We start from the raw sequence: 20,600 nt of genomic DNA, 5'->3' as shown, positions 1-20,600 counted from the left end.
TCATGGACACCAGCCACTACCTCAGCATAGCTGACCCCTCAACTGAGCAATATAGATTTCCAGCTGGCTATTTTTCTTCCAGCTTTATTTTCCAGTTCTGTATAGGTTTACTTTTGACCCTTTGTCCTGAACAGGTACCATAAGAATTAGTCATTGCAAAGTCAGATGGCCATTAAGAAAAGACCTCCAAGATGAGAGTATTTCTAGTTGAACTGAGATGAACTGATATGTGTGACATGAACTGATACGTACACACACGTGACATGAACTGATAGGTGTGAGACTAAGTTGTAAGGCATATGAACAGGTATAAAACACTTGATTAAAATTACTAAAAGAACTTTATTTTGGAGGTTCAGGATTAGATCTGTTACATTGAAGCTAAATCAGGGCAATGAGAGGCTACTGTCTGCCTCTGAAGGCCTGCTGTCTGGGGCCTTTCGGTGCAGGCAGAAATGAAGAGGTCTCCAGTGAGCCTGTGAAGTCTAGTAAAATTAACTGCTTTATTTTCTAAATCAGTTCAATGATGAGTCATAAGTTTATGAAGTTTTTCACTATCTGGAAGCCTCAGGTTTAAAAAATTGTAAAATATTTTAAAAAAGTGAACGGAATGATTTATTGTAAAAAGAGACTAGAGTGGCTGACAGGAAACATTTGCCCTGGGCCCAGAGATGGGAATCCTGAAGAAGGTCATGTTTGCTGAAGCATCTCTGTCTCCCTCTCTGTCTCTCTCTCAACTGAAGTTGGAACTCAGGGCTTTGAGCTTGCTAGGCAGGTTGAGCCCCACCCTGAGAAGCATCTCTTTTCAAGGGTCAGGAAGCCAGATTTCCATCTCTAAGGAAGAAGGCTGTTTGAACACTAGGCTGCCTCACAACAAATACAGGAAGGAGGGTGCATGGCATGTTTCTTTTTTTTTCTGATGGCACTGAAGTTTGAACTCAGGGCTCCATGCTTGCAAAGCCGATTCTCTACCACTTGAGCCACTCCTCCAGTTTTTTGCTCTGGCTATTTTGGAGATGGGGTTTCTCAAACTATTTGCCTGATCTGGCTTTGAACCTCAATCTTCCTGATGTCGGCCTCCCAAGTAGCTAGGATTACAGGTGTGAGTCATTGGTACCTGGCTGGCGTGTTTCTTTTGATGACAGTAGACAGGCCCTGCCATCCTCTGATGTGTAGTTCTCAACTTTCAGAATTTCTCTGGCTAGTAAGCTACTTCCAGTATTACCTACTGTGTGGTGAGTGCCCTGCTCTGGGATATACCCAGACTTTTGCTGATGCACTAACGGTGGACACTTGTTACTTAAGTTCTCATCGAGTCAGCCAACACGGACTTTTTTATCTCAACTCTGCACTGGTACCAGACCAAAAGTGAGCACTCACAAAAGCAAGTATGTGAAAACCACTGTTGTCCGCTGTGTGCATACAAGGTCCTGTCTCCTTGAGAGAACCAAGGGGGTGGGCTGACATGTACATTCTGGATCTCCTTACAGTGTCCCTGACCACAGGTATTCTGGTGTGTCCCTGTAATTCCTGTGCTCTTCTTGGCTGTCTTTATAGAGCTTCTGTTCTCGGTAGCTCCGTAGTGCCAGCACCGCACTGGCACTGTACGTAATCACCAGAAGACAAGCAAAGGTGGCCGCTGCTCCGTCAGTGCCGGCCAACTGGCAGTTCATCCAGGTGAGACCCTTGCGGGCGTACAGCCTCTCTCTTCTCTTACAAGTGTCCGTGGCATTGATCTGCAGAGCCACGTAGAGGTAAACGCCAATGCCTACGCAGTAGCCCACAGCCGCCAGGAGGCTGAAGGTGGCCTCCAGGAGGAGCCACTTCCCAGACAGTTTTGTTAGACTCTTGGCTCCTCGGAGTAAAACGCCCATGGTGAGGACACCCAGCCCCAGAGAAAAAGCCACGCCGCCGTATATCAGAGGCGACCGGAGGACTGTGTATTGCTGGTCCAGCTGCCGAACCTGCTCCAGCTCGGTGCCCTCAAACGGTGAGTAATAGTTGTTCCCAAAGCCACCACCGCTGGCAAAGCTGGCGCTGAATCCCGCCAGGACGAAGTAGGAGGCCACGATACACATGAGAACCATCGCGTTCAGAATCACCTCCACTATCTGCACCACACCTTGGGGAAGAGAGAGTCAAGTTTAACACTGGCCTTGCTCACCCAGCTCAAACAAGACGGAGCCTGCTGGCCCCACTGTAAGACCGTGGTCATTCATCAGCACTGACGGTCTTGATTTGTTTGTGGTTGTTTTGTTTTTAATATGTGTTTGGAAAATCAAAATGCTATTCTGAAATACTTGGAGCAGGTTTTGTTACTGTTGTTAAGAGATAGAGTCTCACCATGGTTGCCCAGGCTGACCTGGAACTCACAATCCTCCTGTCTCAATGGGGATTACAGGTGTGAACCAGCACACTCTGTTCAGAGTACCTAAGACTATGTTTACGTGTGACCTTGCAATTGTACCCCTGGACATTTAGCCTAAAGAAATGAAAACCTAGGAGGCAGAGGATCTTGACTCTGAGGTCAGCCTGGGGTACAGAGCAAGACACAGTCTCAAAAACCAAACAACAACAAAATCAAATACTGAGACCAAGCTATGTCCTTCAGTGGCTGAGCTTACCATGGAGTGCTCCACTCAGTAATAAGGAAGAATCTCAGGCAGATGAATGAAAACAAGCTGGCCTCAAAAAGGTCACATACTATAGGCTGTTTATGTGACAATCTCATTAGGACAAGATTGTGGAGACTGGCACAGGTGAGTAGTTGGTGGGGGGAGGGGTGAGTAGTGATGGGGGAGGGGGAAGAGGATGGTGTGGCTATGACAGAGCAGTTTTGGATTTGATTGTGGTGGTGGTTGTACTAATGTACACATACACAGGAGTGAATGCAAAACTAGTGAAATCTAAGTTGTCACTCTCCGGGACTTTATATTGTACTAAAACTATGAACGAGGTGTTACCACTACAGAAAAACAGGACAAGGACAAGGAGGATCTCTCTGGATGTTTTGTGACTATTTCAAAGTGAAGTTTTTTAAAAAAAATCACATGGCTCAAAGTGTAAACTGAGAAATTCCATTCACGTCTCTGTACACTCTATCCTCCAACCCCAGCCACTTTCACAGCCACATGCATAACTTTCCAGTCTTCCTCTGTGCAGGGAAAAGCATATTCAACTCTGCACTGCATCCCTCTTCTCTGCTTTTTTCACAAAAACAAACACATGTACCATTCAGCATGTTTTTATCTTTTTTCTTTTCTTTGTTAGTGGTGAACTCACTACTTCTAGCTTTCTAGGCAGGCACTCTACCACTTGAGCCATGCCCCCTGCCCCTTTTTGCTTTTAGTCATTTTTCCAGATAGGGTCTCAAATTTTCGCTGGGGGCCGGCCTTGAACCACAATCCTCCTTATGCCTCTGGCCTAGCTGGGATCCTAAGTCCATGCCACCAGGCCAGGCTTGTTAGTTGAAATAGGGGTCTCGCTAACTTTTTACCTGGACTGGCCTCAAACCATGATCCTCTGATCTCTACCTTGAGAGTAGCTAGGATTACAGGCATGCGCCACCGTGGGCCCAGCCCCTATTATTTTATTTGCTATACCCTAGAGATGTTTCCAGACCAGTTCCTGAAGAGTGGCCATGTTCTTTGTTATGTGGCCACCAGCTCCAGGGAACAAATGGACAATCTGTACAACTAGGACCCTACAGACAGATACCTGCTGTTCACCTGGGAGGAGTTTCTTACAAGCTTAAGAAACCTACAAATTCCCTGGGAGACCGAATATCTTCATGTCTAAAGTCAGATGCCATTTGGTATTGCCTGAGGCCCCAGGCCTTTCTTAGGTGTACTTCTGGGGGGTGTTCTGTCATCCCCTCTGTTGGCTCTGGGAACCTAAGGGACAGATGAGTGAGTCAGTATCCCATCCCCCATGGAGAGCACTATGAGCCTGCACCCTGAGGAGGAGATAGGGAGTCTTATAAATCTTCCACAGGGCTAATCAACAGAATGCTCTCAAGGTTGTTTCCCCCAGTAAGGGGCAAACAGACCAGCTCATCGACGAGAGCCCACACATGCAAATCCACGGCCAATGGAAAAAACCCACCTAACCCCTACCCTAACCCAGAGTTAAAGCATCCATAAAACCCCCCAGCCTTCACCTGAGCAGGGAGCCACTGGTTTCCAGGCTCCGCTGCACTGCTCTAGCTGCAGCCTTTCCTTTCTCTCTAATAAATCCCACTTTGTGTACCGGTCTTGTCTCACAAGTCAGTCAGCGGCCTCACGAGCCATTCTCTGGCCTGTGAAGACAAGAACCCTTGACACCGGCCTGCAACATTTCACACTGGCACGGCATGTAACATTTCTGGTGATCACAAAGGGACATTGCTCCTGGACCAAGGTTGGTATGACTTGAGCACCAAACCAGCAAGAGTTTGCCTAAGGTGTGGCTGTGAGCCTCTGGCGCCCTGCTGGATGCTCCTGCTGGGGAAACACTCTGCTGAGGATGAGTTCCCTGTGCTGCTTGCCCTGTCTCTCTGTTCCTGTCTTCCTGAGGGACTTTCCCCTCATGGTATCACACCAACAGCTGCTAGCCAACTTTGGCCTCACAGCAATTCCAGCTCTGGGGGTACTTTTGGCTCCCTCCCTGTGGGCTGAGCCTGGGGTTTATGTGGGTATACCTTATGCTATGTTGGAGTAGACCTGATTGGTTTTGGCACCTGTCAATCTTTGTCTTCTCCCACCTGTCAATACCCCCTTCTGCTGAAGGCAGTGACCTGAGAGATTTTGTGTGGCTGACAGTGTTCCAGTACACAGGAGGAGGTACAACGTGCTGCAGAGGCAGGCCTGGGCAGACAGGGTCGCTGGTCCAGGGCATGGGGGAGGGTGGCGGTGCCTTGCACAAGCCCTGCTCCCTGCCCCACCTCACGCCTGAACTTGACTGACCCAGCCCTTGGAGCCAATTCTTATCTCAATGTTATGGACCCCAAGAAGCACTAACGTAACCTTCCAGGAACAGCAAAAAAAAAAAAAAAAAAAAAAAAAGGGTTTTGCTATGGTCTCTAGACTTCTCATTAAAAACTTCTCACACTTTCAGCCTCAGCATAAAAAACTTTCCTTCAAATATTGACACCAGTCCTCCCTTTGTGGCACGGTGATTTCCCTGGGACTCCCTCTGAGCACCCTTTTCTAACTTTACAGGCACTTCTCCAGGTGATGCATCCTTTTGTTAAAGAGGTAGCCTTTGTTAAAGAGGCTGCCTGCCTTTGGTAATATAAGGCTAAAAGGCAGGATCCTAGAGGTTTTTCACTGCATAGGTAAGGGTGGCTGCAGTCCTACCAGTTACTACATTTCCTTTGGTCCTGGCCATAGACAGCAGAAGGAAATCAGGAGACAGAGATGCCTGCTCTCATCAGGTCAATTCCCAGTTGGGACACTGAAGAAAGGGAAGTCTGACAAGTTTTTCTAGATGGGACCTGCCCCTCCAGTCTTTCAGCCAAGCAGTCTCCGCTGGCCTATCTACTAAAATGTTGGAAGGACCTTGACCCTATTAATCTCAAGAAAAAAAACCCCTCATCTTTTATTGTACTGAGGCCTGACCTCAATATCCCTTGAGTGACCAAGAATACTGGCCTTCAGAGGGCCCCTTAAATTATAATACCATAGTCCAATTAGACCTTTTCTGTAAAAGGGAGGAAAAGTGGACTGAGGTGTCCTATATACAGCTTTTCTTTTAGCTCCAGGACCACCCAGAATGGCTCCATAATTGCTGTGTAGATACTCAAACACTGGCTGTTCTTTGTAAGCCACAGGATAAACATGGGCAAGGAAGACAAAAAAGCCTCTTACCAGTGACAAGGCCCCCATCCCTACTGCGCGACTCTCTGCCCTACCTTCTAAGCCACCCCAATATTCAGACCTCCTAATGGATGTTCCCCCTTCAACAGGCAGTGGTAGGAAGAGGGCGAGTCTATGTCCCCTTCCGGTTATCAGCTCTAAGGGAGATTTAAAAAAATCTGGGCAGCTATACTGATGCCCCAGACCAGTCCATCCAGGCCTTTATCTCTGTGATCCAAACCTTTGAATTGGCATCAAGGACATCATGCTTCTCCTGGACCAGACTCTTTCCTCATTAGAAAAGCAACAGGTCCTGGCCCAGGCCAGTCAAGTTGAAGCCGATTTCCATCTACAATGAGCCCCAATACCCATGGCACCTGGAAATGAGGGAAGAAATATGCCCATGCCCATGGGGCCACAGGCAGTCCCTTTGGCAGACCCAAATTGGGATCAAAATGGTGAGAGGGATGAATGGCATCGACACCACTTCATCCATCTTATAGTGCAAGGGCTAAAAAGGGCCAAAATTAAACCTCTAAACTATTCCTGGGTGGCTGTAGTACAAGGCCCTGATGAAAACCCCCTTACCTTTCTACGGCATCTTAAGGATGCTATCCAAAAGCATACATACCACAGTGGATCCAGAGTCACAGGTGGGAGAGGTTCTCCTCAAGGATAAATTTTTCAGTTAGCCCCAGATATCCATAGAAAACTCCAAAAGTCTGTGGCTAAAGGGGAAAGTCATTGGATCAACTAATGAAACTAGCCATGTCTGTACACTATAACTAGGATGTAACTAAAAAAGAGAGAAAAGGATAAGAGACTCCATGACCTAATTGTAGCTCTCAGGGAGTGCCCCACCCTATGAGGGTCTACATCCCGAGCTTGCTACCATTGTGGGCAGGAGGGGCACTTCTGCAGAGAATGCCCAAGAGGGGGACAGCCCAGGAGACAGACCCAGCCCTCACTGGGACCTTGCCCTCTCTGCAAAGGTAACCACTGGAGGTCTAAGTGACCTGTCTCCAGGTGGAAGGCAGGATGCCACCTCCTATGGATTGATGGGTTTCAGGGCCTCCTGTCCAGGCTCCACTTCCAAACATCAATGTTGAGGAGCCTTGGGTAACCATAATAGTAGGAAAGTGAAAGGTCATCTTCCTCCTAGACAGTGGAGCCCATTTCTTTGTCTTAGCATTCTCTCCTGGTCCCCAGTACAATAACAAGGTTATTATTTGGGGGCATATCTGGCCAGCCCCTAGAATGCTATTTTACTTGGCCTCTGGCCTGCTCTTGGGGAGACCTCCACTTCTGTCACTCTTTTCTCATAGTCCCTGAGACTCCAGTGCCCTGCTGGGACAGGATTTACTATCTCAACTAAAAGCTCAAATCCTACCCCCCACCCCAGTGACTATCTCTGTTGTGCCCTTCGTCAGGAACACGTAGATCCCATAGTGTGGACTGATGGAACAACTGTAGGGTGAGCCAAAATGGCCCTCCCAATTCAAATAAAACACAAAGATCCCTCACAGTTTCTCCAACAAAAACAGTATCCCCTCAAGCCTGATGAGGCTTCTTACCTATCATAAATTCCTTTAAAAAAAAAAAAGGGTTACTAATCAGTTGCTCCACCCCCTACAATACTCCTATTCTTGCTGTCTGTATGGGGCCAAATAAATGGAGGTTGGTTCAAGACCTCCAGCTCATTAGTGAAGCACTCATTCCCCTTCAACCAATTGCTCCCAATCCCTATACTCTATGGCTCAAATACCCTCAAAAGCCCAATATTACTCTGTACTAGATTTAAAGGACACTTTCTTTTACATTCCTCTACATCCTGACAGTCAGCTTCTGTTTGCCATTAAAGACCCCACTAACTCCTCACAACAGAGAGCTAGCTAATTCATGACGTAGTAATTTGTACGTAACAATGTACGGAGCTGGGCTTCCTGGGCACTACCTCTGCCTGGCCCCCTTCTTATGGTCCTTCTAATACTCCTATTTGGGACTTGTATAATAAATGCTCTCAACAAGTACAATGGATCAAATTCCAGCTCTTATTCAAGGAATACTCACCTCTGCCTACACATGAGCCCTCTGTCCAGTTCTATCGGGGGCCTCTGGAGACTACACGGGTCAACCCCTGAGACAAGCACCACACCCCTACCCCCTCATCGCCCCATTGCCAGCAGGAAGCAGCAGGATGAGTCATCACCCTCTCCTCAACAGCAGTTGGGTACCTGTCTCAGAGGGGGACTTGCTGGCTCTGAGAACCTAAAGGATAGGTGAGTCAGTATCCCATACCCCATGGAGAGCACTATGAGCCCTGCACCCTGAGGAGGAGTCATAAATCTGCATTCCTGCACCCTGAGGAGGAGATACAGAGTCTTATAAATCTTCCACAGGGCTGATAAACAAAATGCGCTCAAGGTTGTTTCCCCCAATAAGGGGCAAACAGACCAGCTCATCGACGAGAGCCCACACATGCAAATCCACGGCCAATGGAAAAAACCCACCTAACCCCTACCCTAACCCAGAGTTAAAGCATCCATAAAACCCCCAGCCTTCACCTGAGCAGGGAGCCACTGGTTTCCAGGCTCCGCTGCACTGCTCTAGCTGCAGCCTTTTCTTTCTGTCTAATAAATCCCACTTTGTGTACCAGCCTTGTCTCACAAGTCAATCAGCTGCCTCACGAGCCAGTTCTCTGGCCTGTGAGGACAAAAACCCTTGACACCGGCCCACAACATTTCACACTGCCATATAACACCTCCAGGTGCAGAGATGAGAAATGCAAATGAGCCTAGAGTGGAAACACCAGGTTCAAGTCCCCACCGTTTACTGCCTTGTGGCTCTTCACCAGGTCATTTAGTCATGTTCTAAGCCTCACTTTATCTGACAAATGAAGATAAGGAGGCAAGTCTCACCCCACAGGGCTGTGGTGTGGCTCAAATGGAAGCAAGGTCTCAGCCCCTTCCTATCTTTATGTCCTGCATCTGAAGATTCAACTGAGGATTGAAAATGTTTAAAAAACATCTAGGGCTGGTAGAGTGGCTCAAGTGGTAGAGTGCCTTCCTAGCAAGCGTGAGGCCCTGAGCTCAAACCTCAGTGACATAAAAAAAAAAATCCAACAATACTGAACATGTACAGACTTTTCCTTGACATTATTCCCTAAACAATACATTGTACCAAGTATTTGCATAAACATTTACACTGTGTTAGGGATTCTAAGTAATCCAGAGATGATTTAAAGTATATGAAAGAGTGGCATATGCCTGCAATCCCAGCTATTCAGGAGGCAGAAGATCAAGATCTGAGGCCAGCCCAGGCAAAAGTGAGACACCCTATCTGAAAAACAAATGAAAAGCAAAAGGACTGGGGGGGGGGGCAGTGTGTGGCTCAAGTGGTGGAGTACTTGAAGCCCTGAGTCAAATCCCCAGTACACAAAAATAAAATAAAGTATATACGAGGCTGTGTATAAATTATATGCAAATAGTATCCACTTATTAAAGGACTAGAGCACCCTTCAGTTTTGGTCCCTGCAGGGATCCTGGGACCCGTCCCCTGTGGGCACCAAGGGATGGCTGTATGTGAAATATTCTGAAACTCACAAACGGTTATACAGACAGATGGTGATGTGTCTCAGTAATGTTTCTAAACTGGAAGAGGATTAGTGAGAAACTAATTAGAGAAGAAATGGGACAAGTTTATGAAAATCACCATTTCCCAGAAGTTAGGACAACTGTCCACTACACCAGGGGTGCCACGAAGCTTACAATCAGGGCAGTTAAAGAACCACCATCTCTACAGTTCTTAGGCAGCAGCTGCGCGCTTCTCTGATTTTATCTCTCTTGGGGCCCACGCAAATTCCCTAAGAGCCAGGGACACTGCAGCTAGAGGAGTCCAGTTGCTCTAACTTAAAATTCAAAGTAACTCCAGACCTGAAGTGCCCACTCTTCACCCAGGGTCTGTGAGTACTGGTCAATCTCTCCCCACAGCACACTGATGCATCTGCTCAGATGTCACCCTGACCTGTGGGGGTTAGCGGTCCCCTGTACCCAACCCCTTTCTCTGCCCTGGTTTTCCTTTGGGAAAGGATCCCTGGACAGGAACACTGTGCTACTGTGGAATCCAGGAAACCTGACCCTTTACCTTCTAGGGCAGAGTCTGCCAAACAGTGGCACAGGGATGCATAGCACACATCCATGAGGCTGAAATGGAATAAATCCAGATCACTTCCATCACCCCACTGGCTGCCAACAACAGAGAAGGACAAGTCTTCTGCCAGGCCCAGCGCTACAGTCTGTGGAAGGAATATGACCGTGAGAATTATCCCAGGCACCAGTCAGGCCCGACCTGGCTTAGCTACCAATGCCAAACAGGCTCACGTATTTCCAAGTGTGATATTAGTGCAGAAAGATACACACATCAGAGGAAAAGAAGAGGGCGCCACCAAAGCTAGCTGTAGATTTTCTCCAAGTCAGGATGGGTCAAATCTCCAGAAAGACAGCAGCGGACTCTGCTGATGCAGACTCAGAAATACACTGAGCTCCTTACTGTAAACAGCATCTTTCTGGGTGAGGCTGTGTTTGTGGATTCTCATTTAATATTCTGCTTAATTGGACAGCAACTTCTGTCTTTGCACTGTAAATGTGGGCCTGACAAAAGCAGAGGAGAGCAAATCAAAGTTTTTATTTTTTATTTTTTTTAGGTAAAAAAAATAGTACATATGTAGTCAAGTCATGCATAAAACAAAAAAATCAATAATCTCTCCAGGAATGAAACTGTTAATACCTTCTTTCATACTGTTTAAGAAACTTTCTAACCATATACAAGCATGGATATATAATTCCTTTTCTAAATATGGAGTCATCTAAGTACAAAAAAAATAATAAAACTGTATTTAATAGGGAATAATATAAACACATTGTTAAAAAAAATCACCTCCAAATTAAAATTTTTCTTTGGAGTTTTTGGATTCACATAAAGCAAAGAACATATTCACTTGTACCAAGAATATATGGTGCTGTTCCAGAAGTCATAATTCAGTGTGCATTAAGAGACCATGAAGTTGTCTGGTCAAAAGTGACATTCTTCTGTTGGACAAGATTTTACATTCTTTTCTTCTGGGTGGACCTGAATTCCAGATGCAGGGTTTAGTTCTTCATACAATAGCACATTTACAAGGGGAACAAAACACTCACTGAGCTCTTTGGACCTTGTCAGGGGTTTGCAGAATGGCTTCTTTTTGGGTTTATCTGATTTTTCTTTCCTCAGCCCACACCTACCTCCAACTTAAAATCTTCAGGGGTAGTTCTAAGAATTCCACCCCCTCCATCCATAAACTAAGGGAGTGGAAGGCCTGGAGAGCCCAGTGTAGAAAGATGGCTGGGAGAATCTGCTGAAGACAGCGGGAACGAAGAACAACCAGTTCAGGCTGAAATGTACCTTAGTCTCTGTGGCTTTCTCTGAACACCAAAGATGACGTCCTTCCAGTTCACTTGGTTATATCTCTCTTGTTAATCAACAGCTCCACTTGGTTGCACCACATGTCTTTCCTCTGTGGGTCCTGGGCTCCATTATTTCTTTGACTTTTGAGAGAGGATCTCTCATTTACATACCCCAAGCTGGCCTCAAACTCACAATCCTCCCGCCTCAGCCTCCCAAATGCTGGAATTATGGATGTGCACAATGTGCCCAGCTTCAGCATTTGGGTTTTTGATGTAATTTTAGTTAGTTCTTCACTAACAGAGGAGGATTCCAGAAACCCAAGCTGGTTGGCTCAGAGAGCTCTGCTCCATGAGAATAAGAGCTGAGCCTGCCACACCAACATTGGCCTGGTACTTTTGAAGGGTTGGCAAGTTCCATGACAAAGAATTCTTGTGAAAGACTGTGGTTCAGAGTAACTTCCATCCTTGCATCTGGCAGCACATTTTAAAGCCTAAAACTCAAGCATTTCTGTGGGCTTCTCTTTCAGCTTCCTGACTTTTCGGTAACCCCGGATGGCCAGGATGGCTCCCATGGTAAAGACTCCAATGCCCAAGGCTGCAAAGAGCCCCGCTCCTATATCTCCCCCATGGAAACCACAGCTGAAGCCGCTGTACCCTTTGCTCTGGTACAGCGCCTCCCTCTCCTTGCACACAGCAGAGCCATAGGCAGCAGAGAGGTAGTGGAAGAACCAGTACAAGGCTGGGATGTACGCCCCAGCAATGAGCACGTCCACCAGGCCTTCAATCACCAGCCACAGAGGACAGTGCCATGGGACCCGCAGGACACCCACGAAGATGAGGAGGCAGGAGAAGGCCATGAGGGCTCCACTGTAGGCCATGGATGCAGTGACCGTGGGCAGCTTGAGCTGGTAGAACTGCACATCCAGCTGCTGGGCTTTCTCCCCGTCGGCACCCTCAAAGCCACTGTAAGCCCCTCCGTACTGATAGTAGTAAACGCCCCCCAGGCTGGTGATACCCGTGTAGCCCCCTGTGGAGCTGTAAGAGACAGAGCAGCAGGCCAGGATCAGCAAGTTCAGCAGAACCTCCAGCATTTGGCAACAGGCTGCAAGAGAAGGGTGCATTACCACTGGAGAGAGGGAGGTTCGCACTTGGAGACTCTGCCACCTCAAGGCGCATACTCCCTGCAGAAGCTCTGCACTGGCTCTGCATGCACCCCCTTGGGCAGCCAAGGCTGCACAGGTGGCGTTAGGAGCTAGCAGGGAGTCTCGAAAAGTGGTGTCAGGAAGACTTTTGGTTGGAAGGAGTAACTCTCCAAAGAGCAAAGCAGCCTATCTGGAGAGGTCAGAAGGAGATGAGAGAAATCAGGCCAGTGAGAAAGAAAGACTTGTTATGCAGAAGGGCCAGAATGTTGCACATAAAAGACTAAAAAAACCCAAAACAAATGTTTCATATATGTCTCCCTCAAGTATGTGCTTGCCCTCCAGAGGCAAATGCATCACTGTTTTCTCTAGTTATAGGGAAATGTAAGTAAAAAGAAACACAGAAATGTGTAAGCCAGGTGTGGTGGTACACACCTGTAATCCCAACACTTAGGAGGCTGAGGTAGAAGGATCAAGAATTCCAGGCTAGCGAGACTCTGTCTCAAACAAAACCAGAACAAAAACAATGAAGAAGAAACAGAGGCTTCAAAGCACAATCCTCCCTAAGGGGAGGGGAGAGAAAGGCCTATAATCCAGCCAACAGTTCATTTTTTGTGGATTTTCCCACCCATTCATAATTTTCATTATTGTCTGCTTGGTTTTAGGTAAGAACAAACAACTACTATTGTGTAATCTACTTTTTCTTTTTTTGTGTCTGTGGTATGGGGGATTGAACCCAGGGCCTCAAGATTACTAGGCAAGTTTCTACCACTTGAGTCATACCCCCAGCCCTTTTGTTTCATATTTTGTGGGTTTTGTTTTTTTTTTTTTTTTTGAGATAGGGACTCACTAACTATCCTGGCTGGACTCCAACTCTGAATCCCCAGCCTCCATCACCCAAGTAACTTGGATTGCAGGCTTGTACCACCATGCCTAGCTTTATTTTATTATTTATTTATTTATTTAATTTTCTATTTTTATTTTATTGAGACAGGGTGTTGCTGTGTGGTTCACATGGCCTTGAACTCATGATTTTCCTGCCTCAGCCTTCCTTACTGCTGGGAGTATAGGTGTACACCACCATGCCCAGCTCTACATTTAATTTAAGTCATTCCAATGTAAGAGACATTTAGGTTTTTCCAATGGATTGCTACATGACAGAATTGGATTTTTTTGGGGGGTGTGTGTGCTGGGGGTAGAACCCAGGGCTTCTACCAGAGCTCCATCCCCAGCCAGGGGACGTGGAGACAGACAATTGCATCCTTCAAATAAAGGCCCCGAGGTTCTGAGGCCTCAGCTGAACACAGTTGACATAGTTGAGCCCTCCCAGACCTTGAAGGGATGTGGTTCTGAGTGAGCCCCTCCCCCTCTCCCTCTCTCCTAAGAACCACGGTTCTCTTCAGGTCACTCCTCAGCCTTTAGCCGAGTCATCTGTTAATGAGTGAACACCCTTTGAGTCAGCAGTGGTTGAAACCATGACGTCATCTCAGTGTAGACAGGGGAAACACTAGGGTGTTAAGTATTAAAAGGTTTGAGAATACGAATTAGAGAAAGACCACACACAACTTTCCACCCTGAATGTGCTCAGGAATCACAAGCAAATGCCATCGACAGAGGGGCGACTGTCTTTCTTCTCTTGGCCAGGATGGTTGATGTTAATTATCAACTTGAGTGGACTGAGAAGCGCCTAGGAAGCAGGCACCGGTGCTCGTACCTGTAATCCTAGCTACTCAGGAGGCAGAGGTCAGGACAATTGCAGTTCAAAGCCAGCCCAGGCAAATAGATCCTCAAGGCCCTATCTTGAAAAAACCCATCACAAAAAAAGGGCTGGTGGAGTGGCTCAAGGTGTAGGTCCTGAGTTCAAACACAGTACCGCAGAAATGAATAAATAAATAAATAAATACTTTAGTAAAACATACTTGTGGGCATGTCTGTGAGGGTGTTTCTAGAGTGGATTAACTAAGAAGGGAGTTTTGCTCTGAATATAGGGGCATCATCCTATAGACTGAGGGCCCAAACAGAATGAAAGGAAGAAGCCTGCTAACTCTCTCTCGCTCTTACTCTCTCTTTCCTTCCTTCTCCCCCTTCCTCCCTCTCTCTCCCCTCTCTCACCAACATGACAGACTGCACTGGTAACTCCTCCAGCCTCAGCTGTCTGTTCAGGAAACTGTCCCTATGAAATTTAAACTCAAAACACTCTCAACAGCTACGCCTCAAGACTCTGAGCAAGAATCCAGCACTACTGACTGTAGCAATCACAACTATCCTGGGAGAAAACTGAACTTCTGTTTGTTTTGTTTTGTTGTGATGGTTGGGGGGGGTTGTGTCTCACTATGTTGTACAGACTGGGCTCAAATAATCCTCCTGTCAGCCTCTCAAGCAGTGTAGCTGGTACTACAGGTGTGCACCATCACACCCAGCCAAAAGTTAAGTGGTTAAAGATACTTTGCAGTTACAGCTAGCAGCTGAATACAGTCCACTTTGATTTGAGCACTAATGCAAAAGAGGACGAGAGAAGGAGAGGGGGAGGAGAAGCTTCGCTCAATGAAAATGAGGAACCAGGAAGTGAACCTTCTTGCACTTGTCATTCCTCCCTTGTCCCTCCAAATAATAAATGAGCACAACCTACACCCGCATAGCATTCCCCAGTGGCCTGATACATGCATGTGACATCTGAACTTGCTTTCACTCTATCTGATCTTTATACTCAGCCCCTAAAGACTTTAGTAACTGAGAACTGCGAAAGTGAATCTGGGGCCTCTTTCTGAGGGTCACCTCAGTGTCCCGCTAAACTTTCTAGGGGTGAATCAGCATGGACCTTGGGTCTCCCCAGGAGCTAAAGAGGGCCACAGCTTCTGAAGTTTGCTGGGAGGAGCATGAGTGCACTGACAAGGAAAAGAAGTCACTAAGAATCTAGGTGGCTCCAACAACCCTCAAGTGACCTTTGTCCAGACATGAACTTCCTGCTTGAGACAAGTTCTTGGGGTAGAACGGCTGTTTCTCAGCACAGTCCTCTCTTGTGTATTTCTATGGGTCTCTGCGCACCTTGAGATCTTTGTAAGTCCTCATTTGTTAGTTTTTAAGGGCTTTTTTCACTACCTTGACTTAGAAACCCAGCCTCTAGGCTCAAAGCCAAACAGCCAGAAAGGCTCAATCAAGGTATGATTTGGTCCAGGCCCCTGCCCTTTTCTCTGGGTAAATCAATCACAATATATGTGTATCTATATCTATATCTGTAGGGGAAACCTGTTTACCAGCTTCTGGCTTGTTCATGTTATTTCTAGCAACAAGAAAAGAAGAAAGAAAGGTCAAGCTAGTAAACATTTGGGGCCTAAGTGTCAGGCTCTAAATTTCAACTCCTGCTCTTTCAGTTAACAGTTCTGTGACTTTGGATAACTTACTGTACCTCTCTGAGTCTCAGGACTTGAGAGAATTAAAGGCGATGAGGTTGTAGCAACATATGGAAAGTAGGGCGATGATCCAGCTACCTGTACTGCCTGGAGCTCTTTCATCAAAGCTCCCCATAATCCTATAATCGTGTACACCTTCGAAGTCACCGCAAGCCACACTGTCAGTTATGGATGCCATCTTTCTCACCTGTGACCTGGGACGATTGCTCCCTTTTGTCAAAGGCAGCTTAGGAAGACTTCCCACTAATCACATGTGACAGTCGGGCTCACCCAACTAACCAGATTTTCTTCATTGCTGGCAAGGCCAGGACCCATGCAAAGGTGAGAAGCCTGGAGAACCGTGCATGGAGGTGACACATAATATCACCTGGGTGTTTTTCCAGACAGTCAGTTGATTTTTGGCTTTTGACTGTTTCTCATGAAATTGAAAATAGTGCACTTGGTATGTTAATAGGGTGATTGCAGTTTCGTGACATTTTTGTTTCTCTGTGTGTGTGAACTTGGTCTTAATGTAAAATTTATTTCTTACTATGTATCTCCAGCAATGAAGCTTAAAAGCCACTGGTCCTGTGTTTGGGCATCAGGTCACCAAGGTGACCATCTGCCCCTGTCCATGTGACGAGCTACAACCAGGCTGCCGGCTTGCTCTGGTGATTTCCCCTTTCTGCAAACTCAGCTCACTTTGCCAGGGGAGCCGGTTCACCCTGCTGCCACTGAGTTGCACCTGGAGTCAGAGCTGCAGGCTACTGTGTGGGGCAAATTTATGATGCGTGGAAAAGCTAGCAATTCTCTTCATGCCTTCCTATCTTCTTTTTAGAAAGCAAGAACCTCACACAGGTGTGGACATGAAAATGCTAGGAACCCAAAAGGGAAGTCTGATGAGTTTTTGCTTCACCAACACCCCCTCCCCCTCACACCTGCCCATTCCCAAATCACCTGCAACAGTTAACACCAATGGATTCACAAAGCCTCACCTCTCCCAGTGCACAGGTATCTGCATTTGTGGCACTCCAGGAGCCCTTCAGCCTCTGACTGGTAATATTCCTCTTCCTCTCGTCTAGGCCTGGGGTGCGAGGGCAGGTATCTCTCTGAAGTAGGCTCATATTTCCCTGAAGTGGGTTCACTAGAACCAAAAAGCACATTAGTATTGCACCTTCAATTCTACAGCTTCTTCAGCATTTGGTCTCAACTCTTTGTAATGGGCCCAAACACCGAAGGACGTACAGAACAGAAACAAACTCTGCCACAAGATTTCAGACTCCAGAAAAATCCTCTGATTTAGTAGTCCCACAAAGCATTTGAACATGGGACTCAACTCCACTAAGCAACCACACGACAGGCCCTGTAACTCCTACACTGAGCATCACCTGGATGCTCGTCTGTCTGCCTGCTGTCTAACCAGGAGGCTCTGAGCTGCTCAGTTCAACGCAGACCAGATTTCTTCAAGGCTAGTTTGTACTTACAAGACTGGTGCTCAGGCTGGCATTCTCTTTGGAAAGTGCCTGGTTAGCTTGGGCATGCGGAGCTACAGACAACCTGTGAGATCCTTCTACCATCCCTTCCTCTGTCAGCCCTGGAACTTTCTGTTTCCTCCCTCTTTATCTAGCACAGGCTGGGCTCCAGCCAAGATTCAACGGGAGGCTGTATTCTCATTGGTGGGCTCCAGGGATAGTTCGAGAATGTAGAATGTAGAAGTCACCATGTTTCTCTTAGGTTTGAAGTCCTTAAAGCTTTTAGTACCTGCCACACAGGAGATCCTTGCTCACCTTCCCACACCACAACCTCACACTCACAGACCCAGCCACAGTGAATTGCTCTGTGCCCCAAAAGATGAAGTGCTCTTCCAATTCTCTGGGTCACTATGGAAGCTGCTCCTCTGTTTGAAACACCTTTTGTAGCTACATGGGAGGCAGAGACGGGAGGATTGTGGTTGGAGGCCAAGATGGGCAAAAAAGCAGGAGATTCTATCTGAAAAACAAACTGAAAAGCCAAAAAAGGGCTCTCAAGAGGAAAAGCCCTGGCCTAGCAAGTGTGAGGCCCTGAGTTCAAACCCTAGTATCACCAAACAAGACAAAACACCTTTAATCTTCCTCCCGCAGTCTTTCCTCCTTCTTCTTCCTTCTCCAGACTCAGCTTGAGGTCACCTTCACTGGGAAGCCTGCTTGAGCCTAGAGAAGCCCAGATCATTTCTGTCCAAATTCAAGTTTCTCCTGTAGCAGCCGTGCTGTTAATTTGTTTGGGTTTCTTCCTGTCATTCTCCTTCTCTGAAAGGGGAGAGCTCCCTGGTCACCCTGCCCTGCAGCCATCCATTAAATAAAAGACAGAAATAAAGTGCCCTTTGATTTCAAATCTCCAACTAGCTGTGCGCAAAAGAAGTAAAAAGCAAAAATATTTCTCCACTCTCCTTGGGGGGTGGGGTGGAGAGGGTTGGGGGAACGGAGGCACTGGTTTATAAAGGAACCCTACAAATGTAGCTCTTGGTTTTCCTTATTTAATGTTTTGTGCAAGGTGGCTTTAGTCAGGGACACAATAGCTAGTGCCAAAGACCATATCTGGGTGTAACCAACCTTTGCCATGCCAGTTGGTTTCAGATAATGTAACATAAACTCAAGATAGTTTTCCCGCTGTGTAGACACAGCTGGTAAAGACTGGGCTCAGCTTCCAAGTCACACAGAAGGGGCCAGGTGTCGGAAAGCGGTAGGACCAGTCCTTTTCTAGTTGGGGAGGGCAGGGCAATATCCCCTCTATTCAGTCCACAGTGTGGGCACATAATCTGGGGTTCGTAACCTTTGTGGAATTGGATGGAATGCTACCTCCCCAGGAAGGGTCGTAGGGACCAAGCCACCCCTTGTCCTCCCTCAGAGCTCAGTCTTCCAGAACGGCCCCAACACTCATGGGAAGTCTCTGTGTTCCACGACGCAGGAATGGCAGTTCGTTCATTCTGGAGGGTGGAGCCTCAGACAACCAGGGTTTGAAAGCTGCTGCCCAGAAAGACCCCACTGACAAATAAGAAGGAACAAATCTAAGCCCATCAACTGCAGAGTTTTAGGTAGACTTAGTTCTTTAGTTAAAAGTGTAACTTCTCCCAGCTGGCTGCTTTTGCAGTGCGTATAGCTCTGGGGGGCCACACATTAAACTATTAAATCGTCTGGGCTGACTTTATTTGGCCCCAGACATGTGGGAACTCTGAAAGTCAGGGAGGGCTGATTTTGGAACATCCGATAAGGGTCTGAAGCCCTAAGGGGCAGGCTTGCGAGCACGTGGGTGAGCAGGGGGTGGGGCCTCACGCTGGCCCCACCCACTCAATCTCCTTCCCACGGTTCTCTTCACAGGCCTGGGGACCTCTTCTCTTTAACCGGTCCCTCGGGCCCTGCTACTTCGGCTGTGTTAATCGGGTCCAGGCTACAGGATTGGGGCACTTTCGAGAGTGCAAAGGGGAGAGACGGCATTTCTTTCTTTAAACCGGCTTCCTAGGACAAGTAGTGGGGCGGCAGAGCGGCGCAGGGTGGCTTTTGCCGAGGTCGCAGGGTCCCGCTCCCCCAGCAGGTGCACCCCCTCACCTTTCGGGTCCGCGGCGCCCGAAGCCCTCCTTCCTCTGGGGCGGCGGCTCCGGGGTTTCCCAAGGCGCAGGCCAGGGGGGCGGGGCTGCGTCCCAGGCCGGTCCCCGGGGTTCGTCCCGCGTCCGGCTCTGGCGGGGCTTTTCTCGGGCTCTTTGTTCACCTGCGCGGTGGCCCGAGTCTCTGTGTCGGTTCTGACGGGGGTCTCGGTCCCTCCTCCTGTCCCCGTCCCCTCGCCGGTCCCGGTCCCTCCGCACGTCCCCGTTTCTCTCCCTGCGCTGGTCCCCGGCTCTGTCCCGCGGTCGCTCGAGGTGGCGGTCTCGGTCCGGGCGGGGGCGCCGGTCCGGGTCTCGCTCTCTCGGCCGGGCCCGGGGCTCGCGAGGCCCCGACGTATCTTCCATGGCAGTGTTCCGTGTCCCCGCTCCGGAGCGGCCGGAGGGCAACAACCAACCGCAAGTTTCCCGGGCAGGTGGCCAAGCCCAGGGGCGGGGCAGGAGGGCGGGGGGGGGGGGGGGAGGACGGCTCACCTGTGCGCATGCGCACTTGCGGTGCGGCGGGAGCTCACCTGGGCGCAGGTGTGTGTGTGTGTGTGTGTGTGTGTGTGTGTGTGTGTGTGTGTGTGAGTTGGGGTGAGGGCTGGGGTTCTTGCTGGGATAGTTAAATTTGCCCTCTGTCTTGTGAGGTTATCAATCTTCAAGGCTATGGAATAAAGGTGGAGCAGTCAGCTCAGCCTCCAAAGCTGTGCCAGCGGACATACCAGGAAGCCAGAACCAAGGAAAACAACATCGTTAAAATCGAACTCACTCAGGGCAATGGCCCGCCCTACTTTAAGAACAAAATTAGTAACTTTTCCAGATGACAAAGGGCAAATTCCATATGGTGAGGGAGAGCGCAAGGGTGAAATACCTTGTAGTAACCTTTGACTTATTAGCATGACAAAAATAACAACCAAAATCATACATGGTAACCAGACGTGTGTCTCATGAAGACACCATGATGAAGGAGAGCGCAGGTGCAACTGAGACTCCAACTCTACACATGATAGCATGGCTAAGACCAAGTCCCTACCCTCCTGGTAAGATGCCCTTCCTGTAAGAGGTCACATAACCCATGCACCTTTTCTTTTATTTGAGTCAGCCTGGGATTTCTGTCCCCCACGTGTTAAGAGCCTTGTTTCTGTGTTAGGGTGCCTGGCTGATTTTTCTGATAGAGAACTGGA

The 20,600-nt window shown here is 48.0% G+C and overlaps 1 protein-coding gene across 2 annotated transcripts; it reads right to left on the bottom strand.

Annotated features, from left to right (window-relative positions):
* Window positions 1–322: 322 nt before the first annotated feature.
* On the bottom strand, window positions 323–19,867 carry Marveld3 (MARVEL domain containing 3). 2 transcript variants are annotated; one of them, XM_020176140.2, is made up of 3 exons: window positions 19,385–19,867; window positions 16,799–16,947; window positions 323–2,122 (listed from the first exon to the last, which is right to left on the bottom strand). In XM_020176140.2, the coding sequence occupies exons 1-3, from the start codon at window positions 19,780–19,782 to the stop codon at window positions 1,485–1,487; spliced, it is 1,185 nt and encodes a 394-aa protein (XP_020031729.2). In that variant the 5' UTR covers window positions 19,783–19,867; the 3' UTR covers window positions 323–1,484. The 2 variants fall into 2 exon arrangements, with proteins under 2 accessions (XP_020031729.2, XP_020031730.2); XM_020176141.2 differs by lacking the exon at window positions 323–2,122 and adding an exon at window positions 10,511–12,377.
* Between the last annotated feature and the right edge of the window lie 733 nt (window positions 19,868–20,600).

Source organism: Castor canadensis, chromosome 15 (assembly GCF_047511655.1).
Source record: "Castor canadensis chromosome 15, mCasCan1.hap1v2, whole genome shotgun sequence".
Classification (NCBI taxonomy): Eukaryota; Metazoa; Chordata; class Mammalia; order Rodentia; family Castoridae; genus Castor; species Castor canadensis.
The sequence above is the reverse complement of the archived record's forward strand: the minus strand, read 5'-3'. Positions and strand labels throughout refer to the sequence as shown.